This window comes from Eleutherodactylus coqui, chromosome 11 (assembly GCF_035609145.1).
Source record: "Eleutherodactylus coqui strain aEleCoq1 chromosome 11, aEleCoq1.hap1, whole genome shotgun sequence".
In the NCBI taxonomy this organism is placed as follows: domain Eukaryota; kingdom Metazoa; phylum Chordata; class Amphibia; order Anura; family Eleutherodactylidae; genus Eleutherodactylus; species Eleutherodactylus coqui.
Window position 1 is genome coordinate 99,419,976 of NC_089847.1, and position 12,422 is coordinate 99,432,397.

A 12,422-nucleotide genomic window follows, 5' to 3' on the forward strand; every position below is an offset into this window, starting at 1 on the left:
GCGGTGCTGGGTGTGGCCTCCTTCATATTTCAGGCCCAGATATGTTGCACTCCACTTTATGATTTGTTTTATTGTTTTCCCCAGTGTAATGTGAATAACATTCATATGAAATTAAAAAGTTAGCGAGAATAAAATTTTATTTACGCAATAAAATACAAGATGCGGTAATTCTCATAGATCTCTGGGCAGGAGGCCGGGTGCGCGATCAGCCGGTCACTCTGATTGTCTTTTTTCTTTACGTAAAATAAGTTACACAAACAAACAGAAAAGCAAAAATCGAACTAACAGAAAAGATGGGTCCTCTCCTTCATGCTGATAGTCCGATCTCCTGATCGCTTCAGTATTCATTTTCTTTAAATCTAAAATATTTTCTTTGCAGTGACAAAATCCATACCAGATCCTTATTTTAATAACCAGATCCTTCATCATGTCCGATCATAACGGATCCTCCATCTTGACCAAACACACCGGATCCTCCATCTTGACCAAACACACCGGATCCTCCATCTTGACCAAACACACCAGACCCTCCATCTTGACCAAACACCCCAGATCCTCCATCTTGACCGAACACCCCGGATCCTCCATCTTGACCGAACACACCGGATCCTCCATCTTGACCGAACACACCGGATCCTCCATCTTGACCGAACACACCAGATCCTCCATCTTGACCGAACACACCGGATCCTCCATCTTGACCGAACACACCGGATCCTCCATCTTGACCGAACACACCAGATCCTTCATCTTGACCAAACACGCCAGATCCCTCAGCTTGACCAAACACACCAGATCCTTCATTGTGTGCAGATCCTTCATCTTGACCAAACACACCAGATCCTTCATCTTGACCAATCACTCCAGATCCTTCATCTTGACCATGTACACCAGATCCCCATTCCTGCACTAAAAGAATAAGAAGTTAGCAGCCATAAGCATAATTGATAACCCCCATAAAAATTGACTACACAAAGGACTAAGCACAATTAAAATATAGAATAGAGCAAAGGGGGAAACGTACTAAAAGTGTCATAGAGTGCATGGATATACTAATTTGTGAAAATGGTACAAGCTGCAGAGAATTTATCAGAATGGCAGACATGGGCTTGCAAATTTGCTGCAACTTGGTAGGCCTGTGAGGTATCATTGTAATTCTTATTCCACCTCTTAGCCAGTATAGATTACATTTTTCATATCTAAGCACACAGCATGAGGTCAGAATCTATAACAGAATTATATTTAATTTATGTGGTAAGTGAACCATCCGAACAAAAGCCCATCTCCTTGAGAAGACCACCCCTCATACAGACCAGATTTCTCATGACAGATATTCAGTTACAGCATAGATTATGCATACTAGAGATGAGCGAACGTACTCGTCCGAGCTTGATATTCGTGCAAATATTAGGATGTTCGGGATGCTCGTTACCCGTAACGAGCACCACGCGGTGTTCCGGTTACTTTCAGTTTCCTCTCTGAGACGTTAGCGTGCTTTTCTGGCCAATTGAAAGACAGGGAAGGCATTGCAACTTTCCCCTGTGACGTTCAAGCCCTATACCACCCCCCTGCTGTGAGTGGCTGGAAAGATCAGATGTCACCCGAGTATAAAAGTCGGCCCCTCCCGCGGCTCGCCACACATGCCTTGTGAGTTAGCTGAGGGAAAGTACTATCGTGCTGGTGCTGCTGTAGGGAGAGCGTTAGGAGTCAGTGTAGGCTTCAAGAACCCTAAAGGTCCTTCTTAGGGCCACATCTACCTGTGTGCAGGCTGCTGCTAGCAGTGTTTTTTTTTTTTTTCTCAAAATCGGCAGTGCAGAGCATTGCACCCGGTATTAGGGACAGAAGTGGTGCATAGGCAGGGAGAGTGTTAGGAGTGAGTGTAGCCTTCAAGAACCTCAACGGTCCTTTCTAGGGCCAAATTTAAGCGTGTGCAGTACTGTGCTGGCTGCTGTTAGCTGTGTTGCATATTTTTTATTTTCTAAAAATCGTCTGTGCAGAGCATTGCACCCTCCATTGATACTACAGGGACAGAATTGTGTAGGCAGGGCCACAACACAGTTATTGTTCATTGAATATACGCAGTGGGGCCTTCCCTTTGCAAAAAAGGAAAAGAAATTATATTTGGCCTGCCTGTGTCAGTCCTAAGGTCTCCGTGTACGTGTGTGCTGCGTGGACAACGTACAAAAATCAGACGCAACCAGCTACGGTTTACTGCAGGCTTGCGCCATTGTCTTTCCTGACTGGCAAATACCTGCTCTGCTAGAGTTAATAACTCTGCTACACTAAAGTTGTGTGTCACTTTTTCAGGGCCACACTACAGTTCTAAAAGTTATTGTTCATTGAATATACGCAGTGGGTCCTTCCCTTTGCAAAAAAGGAAAAGAAATTATATTTGGCCTGCCTGTGTCAGTCCTAAGGTCTCCGTGTACGTGTGTGCTGCGTGGACAACGTACAAAAATCAGACGCAACCAGCTACGGTTTACTGCAGGCTTGCGCCATTGTCTTTCCTGACTGGCAAATACCTGCTCTGCTAGAGTTAATAACTCTGCTACACTAAAGTCGTGTGACACTTTTTCAGGGCCACACCACAGTTATTAAACGTATTGTTCAATGAATATACGCAGTGGGGCCTTCCCATTGCAAAAAACCGAAAAAATTATATTTGGCCTGCAGGCTTGCGCCAATTTATTTCCTGCCTGGGAAATCAAATTACTGGTAATACAGCATGCTGAGGGGTAGGCCTAGAGGACGTGGACGCGGCCGAGGACGCGGAGGGCAAAGTGAGGGTGTGGGCACAGGCCGAGCCAGTGCGGTGGCCAGGGGTAGAGGCAGGGCCAGACCGAATAATCCACCAACTGTTTCCCAAAGCGCCCCCTCGCGCCATGCCACCCTGCACAGGTCAAGGTGCTCTATGGTGTGGCAGTTTTTCACAGAGACGCCTGACGACCGACGAACAGTGGTGTGCAACCTTTGTCGCGCCAAGATCAGCTGGGGAGGCACCACCAACAGCATGCGCAGGCATATGATGGCCAAGCACCCCACAAGGTGGGACGATGCCCGTTCACCGCCTCCGGTTTGCACCACTGCCTCTCCCCCTGTGCCCCAACCTGCCACTGAGATCCAACCCCCCTCTGAGGACACAGGCACTACCATCTCCTGGCCTGCACCCACACCCTCACCTCCGCTGTCCTCGGCCCCATCCACCAATGTCTCTCAGCGCAGCGTCCAGACGTCGCTAGTGCCACAGTTTGAGCGCAAGCGCAAGTACGCCACCACGCACCCGCACGCTCAAGCGTTAAACGTGCACATTGCCAAATTGATCAGCCTAGAGATGCTGCCGTATAGGCTTGTGGAAATGGAGGCTTTCAAAAGCATGATGGCGGCGGCTGCCCCGCGCTACTCGGTTCCCAGTCGCCACTACTTTTCCCGATGTGCCGTCCCAGCCCTACACGACCACGTCTCCCGCAACATTGTACGCGCCCTCACCAACGCGGTTACTCCCAAGGTCCACTTAACAACGGACACGTGGACAAGCACAGGCGGGCAGGGCCACTATATCTCCCTGACGGCACATTGGGTGAATTTAGTGGAGGCTGGGACAGAGTCAGAGCCTGGGACCGCTCACGTCCTACCCACCCCCAGAATTGCGGGCCACAGCTCGGTGGTGGTATCTGCGGCGGTGTATGCTTCCTCCACTAAAGCACCTTCCTCCTCCTCCTCCTCCAACGCAACCTCTGTCTCGCAATCAAGATGTGTCAGCAGCACGTCGCCAGCAGTCGGTGTCACGCAGCATGGCAGCACAGCGGTGGGCAAGCGTCAGCAGGCCGTGCTGAAACTACTCAGCTTAGGAGAGAAGAGGCACACGGCCCACGAACTGCTGCAGGGTCTGACAGAGCAGACCGACCACTGGCTTGCGCCGCTGAGCCTCCAACCGGGCATGGTCGTGTGTGACAACGGCCGTAAGCTGGTGGCGGCTCTGCAGCTCGGCAGCCTCACGCACGTGCCATGCCTGGCCCATGTGTTTAATTTGGTGGTTCAGCGGTTTCTGAAAAGCTACCCCCACTTGTCATACCTGCTCGGAAAGGTGCGCCAGCTCTGCGCACATTTCCGCAAATCCCACACGCACGCTGCCACCCTGCGGACACTGCAACATAGGTTTAATCTGCCAGTGCACCGACTGCTGTGCGACATGCCCACACGGTGGAACTCTACGCTCCACATGTTGGCCAGGCTCTATGAGCAGCGTAGAGCTATAGTGGAATACCAACTCCAACTTGCGCGGCGCAGTGGGAGTCAGCCTCCTCAATTATTTACAGAAGAGTGGCCCTGGTTGGCAGCCATCTGCCAGGTCCTTGGAAAATTTGAGGAGTCTACCCAGGTGGTGAGCGGCGATGCTGCAATCATTAGCGTCACCATTCCTCTGCTATGCATCTTGAGAAGTTCCCTGCAAAGCATAAAGGCAGACGCTTTGCGCTCGAAAAACAGAGGCGGGGGAAGACAGTATGGCGCTGGATAGTCAGAGCACCCGCCTGTCTATATCTCAGCGCGTTGAGGAGGAGGAGGAAGAGCATGAGGAGGATGAGGAGGAGGGGGAAGAGACAGCTTGGCCCACTGGTGAGGGTACACATGCTGCTGGGCTGTCATCCTTTCAGCGTGTATGGTCTGAGGAGGAGGAAGAGGAGGAGGAGGATCCTGAAAGTGATCTTCCTAGTGAGGACAGCCATGTGTTGCGTACAGGTACCCTGGCACACATGGCTGACTTCATGTTAGGATGCCTTTCTCGTGACCCTCGCGTTACACACATTCTGGCCACTACGGATTACTGGGTGTACACACTGCTCGATCCACGGTATAAGGAGAGCCTTTGCACTCTCATTCCCGAAGAGGAAAGGGGTTCGAGAATGATGCTATACCACAGGGCGCTGGTGGACAAAGTGATGGTAAACTTCCCATCCGACAGCGCTAGTGGCAGAAGGCGCAGTTCCGAGGGCCAGGTAGCAGGGGAGGCGCAGAGATCAGGCAGCATGTACAGCGCAGGCAGGGGAACATTCTCCAAGGCCTTTGCCAGCTTTATGGCTCCCCAGCAAGACTGTGTCACCGCTCCCCAGTCAAGGCTGAGTCGGCGGGAGCACTGTAAAAGGATGGTGAGGGAGTACGTAGCCGATCGCACGACCGTCCTCCGTGACGCCTCTGCCCCCTACAACTACTGGGTGTCGAAGCTGGACACGTGGCCTGAACTCGCGCTGTATGCCCTGGAGGTGCTTGCTTGTCCTGCGGCTAGCGTCTTGTCAGAGAGTGTGTTTAGTGTGTCTGGGGGAATCATCACGGATAAGCGTACCCACCTGTCAACCGACAGTGCCGACAGGCTTACACTCATCAAGATGAACAAAGCCTGGATTTCCCCAGACTTCTCTTCTCCACCAGCGGACAGCAGCGATACGTAAGCAATACGTAGGCTGCACCCGCGGATGGAAGCTACGTTCTCTCTCACCATCCAAAACAGGGACATTTCTGCTTCATCAATCTGTGTCTAATATTCCTCCTCCTCCTCCTGCTCCTCCTCCTGAAACCTGACGTAATCACGCTGAACGGGCAATTTTTCTAAGGGCCACAAGGCTCACTCATATAATTTTTCTAAACAATTTTTATATGTTTCAATGCTCTTAAAAGCGTTGAAACTTTAACTTGAACCAATTTTTCGTTAAACTGGGCTGCCTCCAGGCCTAGTTACCACTTAAGCCACATTAACCAAAGCGATTAATGGGTTTCACCTGCCCTCTTGGTTGGCCATGGCCAATTTTTTGGATGTACAGTAGTACTGTTGATACAGCAATTTTTGTGGGCCCTCGCCTACAGTGTAATCAAATGAATTTTTAGCCCACCTGCATTACAGCTGACGTTACATCCGCTGTGTTGGGCAATGCAATGGGATATTTTTGTGTATCGCCGGTGGGTTCCAGGGAGCCACCCATGCTGTAGGTCCACACGGAGTTTAACCTACATGTGTCCACTTGTAAAGAACCCCAGTCTGACTGGGGCATGCAGTGTGGGCCGAAGCCCACCTGCATTAAGCACGACACTACTACCTCAGCTGTGTTGGGCACTGCAATGGGATATTTTTATGTACCGCCGGTGGGTTCCAGGAAGCCACCCATGCTGTCGGTCGACAGGGACTTCACAATAGGGAGTTGTACCTGCCTGTGTCTATGAATTAAAAAGCCCGGTCTGACTGGGGCATGCAGAGACACCTTGACAGAATGAATAGTGTGTGACACATAGGTTCCCCATTGCTATGCCCACGTGTGCAGCTCCTGATGGCGGTGCCACAGGATTCTATTTCTCATTGCTTCTGTACAGCACTGTGGGCTATCGCCCCGCCCCTTTTAAAGAGGGTCGCTGCCTAGCCGTGCCAACCTCTGCAGTGTGTGCCTGCGGTTCCTCCTCATGGCAGACGCACTTCTAAATAGACATGAGGGTGGTGAGGCATTAGGGCAGCTGAAGGCTGCGCAGGGGCACTTTGGTGTGCGCTGTGGGGGGGAGGGGGGGGCGGTTGGGCAGCATGTAACACAGGAGAAGTGGCAGCGGAGTGTCATGCAGGCAGTGATTGTGCTTTGTTGGAGGTAGTGTGGTGCTTAGCTAAGGTATGCCATGCTAATGAGGGCTTTTCAGAAGTAAAAGTTTTTGGGAGGGGGGGGGCCCCACTCTTGCCGCTATTGTGGCTTAATAGTGGGACCTGTGAACTTGAGATGCAGCCCAACATGTAGCCCCTCGCCTGCCCTATCCGTTGCTGTGTCGTTCCCATCACTTTCTTGAATTGCCCAGATTTTCACACAAGGAAACCTTAGCGAGCATCGGCGAAATACAAAAATGCTCGGGTCGCCCATTGACTTCAATGGGGTTCGTTACTCGAAACGAACCCTCGAGCATCGCGAAAAGTTCGTCCCGAATAACGAGCACCTGAGCATTTTGGTGCTCGCTCATCTCTAATGCATACTGATGATCTTTGAAAAGACCACTTCCTAGAAGACCATTTTTCTACGTAAGTTTGGATGATCCTCTCAAAGATGTTTCACTGAATATATTTTCTTACACGATTTCAGAAATGCTAAACACTTTTGTATAAAAAAAGACAAAAGTTTTACAGAGGTGATCCCTTTATTGGCCAACCAGAAGAAGTATTATATGTGGGAGCTTTCGAGGTTGTTTAATGCTCCTTCATCAAAACTAATCCGACAATCCTGAAGAGGGAGCATAAAAAAATAATGTGATTTGTAACTCGCCTATAGGAAAAAGTTTTGTGCAGAATCAGAAAAATAGGACCTGCTGCAGTTTTACTATCTTGGGGCATCACTGTTAGGTCTCCTTCACACATGTAAATAGACCCAAATAAATGCTGTATTCCCACATGTTTTGTGTATCTCACAATGCACAAAGCTCACATGAGAAAAAGGCCCATGTAAATAAGCCCTAGGGCTCCTTCACAAGGGCGTATCTTACATCAGTAATTTGTAAGCCAAAACCAGAAGTGGAGAGAAACTATAATGGAAAGATTCACATTTCTTGCATAGGAAAACAAGCAAGTGCCGCGGGACTGCTGGAGAAGACGTGCGGCGGAGCGGACAGCGCCTGTTAGGTAATGTATTGTGCTTATTGTTTTATTTAATGCATCCAGGGCTTATTTTAGAGACAAACAATAGGACCTCCTACTGTAAAAGTTGCATCGCACGGCACGAAAACCGCGATTTTGTGCGATATGATGCAACAAGAAGGCTGCATTGGGAAACATGGGCTACAAAACATAGCTAATCGTGGCAAAATTCCGCTTGCCGCGATTTTCTTTTCTCGCAATGTTGCAGCCTACAAAACATTGCTAATGTGAAGGAACCCACAGGAAAGCATGGGCTTCACATACATGTGATTTGTAGCACTGTCACATCGCGAGAAAATCGTACGATTTTGTCGCCAGTGTGAAAGCGGCCCTAAGCCACAGGCATGGCTTCATAGGCCACCTGCAATGGCAGCCTTCAGAAGGCTGCCGGCTGCCATCGCAACTGAAGCTTCCCCCTCGTACGATCCCATAACGGGAGGGTCGTTTGGGATCACTGAACTCTGATGGGGGCATTTAAATGTCGCTATCAGCACTGATGGTGCCTCAGGGACCCCCGTTCCTGTGGGGAGTCCCAGGAGTCAGACCCTCACTAATCAGATGGTTAGCGCACTCTCACCTATCAAATAGCCCTCTGATCAGTGAGAATCCAATCACTGAGACCCTCAATGATCACAGGAACAGGGGGGCTCGAAGGCCCCGGAATGAAGAAGGGGCTAAAAGTAGGTGCTGCTGATTAATACATGTCAATGAGGCTGCCAGGAGATAGTCGAGCTCTTGCACATGAAACAAGTGGCAAGGCAATGCACACGCTCCATCAATACCCTATTTGGGACGCTCATTCTCATGATTTGCCTGTACGGACACAATGATACTAAATATGTTTTTGTTTTTTTTAAATGCTAATGTGAGAAAAAGCATAAAAATAGGGTTTTTTTCATTTTTATTCTTTTTACATTATTTTGATCTTTTTTACACTATTTTTGTCCCTCTAGGGGACTTACACTGTAGTCCCATGGTGTGCTACGATAAGGCATTGCAGGACTCCTCTCCTGCAATGCCTTATCGCTTATTACAGCGATTACAGGCACAGATAATACAGGACGCCGGTATCTGGTGCCCTGTTGCCATGGCAACGAGCCGGGCTCTCCGCGATAACATCGCGAGAGACGTCTGAAGTCACAAAGGGAGCACGCTCCCTCTATGAACCCTTTCCCTGCCGCGATCTACTTTGATCACAGCAGGGAAGGGGTTAACAGTGGCGGCACATCTCCGATTGCCGACAATTAGTGACAGCCGGCTTCCGCAGCCGGATAGCGCGAGATCTGTCATGATCTTGCGCTATCCCTATGACGTAAGGGTACGTCATTTTGCGGGAAGTACCACCCTGCCATGACGTACCCTTACGTCATGGGGAGGGAAGGGGTTAAATATATTTAATTTTTGTCAATTATTTTCTGTGCAAAATAACCTTTTTATTTTTCCGTCAACATAGCTCATTTAGTGTGGGACATCCTGTCGTTTCCATTTGAACCATTTCTGAATACATACAACTTTTTGATCACTTTTTAATACATTTTTTCTTGATGACAGGTTGTCTAAAAAAAGCGCATTAATGGCGTTCTTTACATTTTTTTTAAGATGACGTTCACCGTGCGGGGTAAATAATGTATTGCTTTATCACTTAGATTTCTTATTGTAAATATGGCGAAAGAGGGTTTTTTTTTAACTTTGATGACCTTTTTTATTTGTTTTACATTATCTTTTAGTCCCTGGGGGGGAGGGGTGGGAGCACAACATGCGATGCTTTGATCACCCTTACAGTATGATATAATGCTATAGCATTGCATCATACTGCTATCTAGCAGGTAGTCTATCTAGCTACCCAGGTATTACTATGACAGCCCTGGGACCTTTCAGAAGGCTATCTCATTGCGGGGAAACCATACGGATACCCAAACATCAGGGGATTAAAATGCCACTGTCAGAATTTTTTAAGGTATAAAGAAAAACAAGGTAACTGACTTTCAATTTTTTTTTCTTGCAGTGGAAGAGCTGAAAAGGAAGTAGAGGAGTTGTAGGGATCAATTTAAAAAGGAGATCTCACGCCAACAAAAGAGTGGAGATGGCGCGTCTCGAAAAAAACCTTACTACTTAACACAGAGGCTGATGTTTCTATGACCTCTTCAGGATCTTCGTCCGTATGTATATGCTTTGTGGATGCGATTTCCTTGCCCATTCAGTTTATGTGTCTATGTGTTGCTCCCCATCACTTCCTCCAAGGGCTTCCCGCTGTCAGTGCTTCCCGGCATCTGGTTCTCTGCATCCTGTAGTGGCCTCACCTGACTAGCAGCACTGCACCTGAGCTAGTCGCTGGTAACCAGAAGCCGGGGAGCGCTGACAGTGGTATGCTCCCACGTGGCTCCAGTAGAAATAGTGACCCCTTCAGCAACCCTAGTAGTAATATCCCCCCACCCCATACACTTATAGAGTCAGCGCTGCTCCTCATCTTCTTGGTGCTGATCATGGATGCACACTGCCGTCACTGTGTGAGCCTGGAATGTTTCCTCCCTGTCCTTTCCTGCAGAACTAAGGTCTCCCACTCACTGGCGTTTTTTTCTCCACTGCGATGCGATTCTAAAGTTAAAGTCTCGCATCACAGTGCGAGAAAAACGTAGGCAGATATCCCAAAATCGCTGGGATATCGCTGCCACATCGCCAGTCTTTTCAATGGGGCCAGCGGCAGCAGCGCTAGCCCCATTGAAAAGATATGGAGAATGCCGCGGACTTCTGCCACAGCTGTCACAGCTGTGGCAGGAGTTTCCTTCATCCCCTCGGGGATGAAGGAATCCTCTGTCACAGCTGTGGTAGAAGTCCGCGGCATGCTATCCCATTGCTTTCAATGGGATCGGCACTCCTGCCGATCCCATTGAAAGCAGTGGTTTCTGACAAGCCCCGCAGAATGATTATCAGAGAAGGGCTTGAAATATAAGCCCTTCCCCGATAATCATAAAAAAGTGATTAAAAAAATAATAAAAAAGTTACTCACCTCTCCTGCTGTCAGCCGCGTCCTCCGGCTGGCTCCCCGGCACTGCTACTGAGCTCTTTCAGCAGATGGGGATTTAAAAATCCCCGCCTACTGAAAGGGCTGTGCAGATTGGCTGAGGGCTCAGCCAATAGCAGCTACTGCTTAGCTATTGGCTTAGCGCTCAGCCAATGACAGATAGCTCTTAGCTATTCATTCATGAATAGCTAAAATATTGCTATTCATGAATGAATAGCTAAGAGCTATCTGCCATTGGCTGAGCGCTCAGCCGGCCTAAAGCAAAACTGTGGATAAAAGGACAACATACTGGAGCGTCATAGGGACTGCTGAGAACTGCCCACTGATACTGAGGCAGCACAGGAGCCCACTAGTGCCCCCTGGTGAACTAACAGGTGTATTACAATATCAGCAAATAAAAGCTCTATAGCAATGTACATTCTGTATCACTTCCTCACGGCCTTCAAGATCTGTTTGTGGTCATTAACTAGCGAGCTACAAATTAAACTAATCCAAAACATGCATATATACTTTTCACATGGAGGAAAGTCACTGAGTTGTTCTCCTCCTTGATGGCTGAACCTCTGGATCTGCTTGAATTATTCCCCATCCCAAAGAGCAATTCCCCTCTGATGGAAAGTGGCCAAGTAAGTACCTCTTGTAGACCAGCGCAGGTATGTTTCAGTCCATCACTAAAACAAAATGGCATTTCAACATCAAGCTCCATTTTTACCTTAAAGCCTCCCATGTAGGTGACTGAACGGGAGCTGTGCAAGTCAGAAAGGAAATGTTCCAATAATTTAAGCAGCGGCCTGTGACCTAAAAACAAGCAACACTCTCGTCTCTTCTCCCTTCAGTAAAGCAGCACAACAGCTCTCGCAGCGCTTTGTACAAGGGAAGGGAAGGGACTCTTGCAGCACCTCTTAGACTAAGGCCGCCTGCAGACGAGCGGGTCGGATCCGGCAGCGAGGATTCTCGCCGCGGGACCCGACCCCAGCACCTGCAGGGACGAGCGCGCACTCACCTACGCTTGGCGGCCCCGACTCTTTCATGTGCCGGCTGCCGGGCAGACGGCGCATGCGCAGACTGGAGCCGGCGGCCGGGTGAGTGACGTTTCTGTGCGAGGCTCTGCGAGCCCCGCACAGAAATAGGACATGACGCGGTTTGTTTGCCGCGCGACATTTCGCGCGGCCAAACCGCGGCCGTCTGCATAGGAGTGCGTATTATAATGCACTCCTATGCAGGCTTTCAGTGGCGGAAATCCCGCCGCAGGATTTCCGCCCGTATGCAGGCGGCCTAAGGGTGAATGTCCACGGATGGATTTGAACTGCGCTTCCTGTGGCAGAAATCCGCGCGTGAATTCTGGAGTGGCAAGGTTCTATTGAAACTAATAGCTTTCTGCCTGCCAATGCGGATTTCCACCTCAGATTTCCACGAGCGGGTAAAAAATTGCGGCATGTTCTATTTTACCACGGATTTACGCTGTGAGAGGGCTTCATTAATATCAAGGACTGGAGACCGTGAAAATCCATGTGGACAAACGCGATCACTCGCTGGCACTTTTTTGTTTTGAATTGCGGTACTCCCGCGGGGTAAATCCGTGGGCGTATTCCACATCGCTTGTGAGCATGAGCCCTAACTTGCACTCACTTACTGCAAACATTAAAATAAAGCATGCTCAGATAACAAGCTCACAACACAAAATGATACATTTCCAGACCGAGACAGCTCATTTGCAGACATTAACCCATTCATTCCTGCAAACACCAATAC

At 49.2% G+C, this 12,422-nt stretch overlaps 1 protein-coding gene across 1 annotated transcript; it reads right to left on the reverse strand.

The window, feature by feature from the left end:
• Positions 1-406: 406 nt before the first annotated feature.
• On the reverse strand, positions 407-11,376 carry LOC136581765 (uncharacterized PE-PGRS family protein PE_PGRS20-like). The gene is made up of 3 exons (XM_066582388.1): positions 11,305-11,376; positions 712-904; positions 407-615 (listed from the first exon to the last, which is right to left on the reverse strand). The coding sequence occupies exons 1-3, from the start codon at positions 11,374-11,376 to the stop codon at positions 407-409; spliced, it is 474 nt and encodes a 157-aa protein (XP_066438485.1).
• Between the last annotated feature and the right edge of the window lie 1,046 nt (positions 11,377-12,422).

Excerpts from the sequence above, each read along its gene's own strand:
- LOC136581765 (XM_066582388.1), bottom strand. The coding sequence starts at position 11,376 with ATGGAGCTTGATGTTGAAATGCCATTTTGTTTTAGTGATGGACTGAAA. Across the intron at positions 905-11,304 it reads CCTGCGCTGGTCTACAAGAG|GAATGGGGATCTGGTGTACA; the intron begins GTACTTACTTGG and ends CTTTTAGTGCAG. Across the intron at positions 616-711 it reads CGGTCAAGATGGAGGATCCG|ATGGAGGATCCGGTGTGTTC; the intron begins GTGTGTTCGGTC and ends TGTTCGGTCAAG.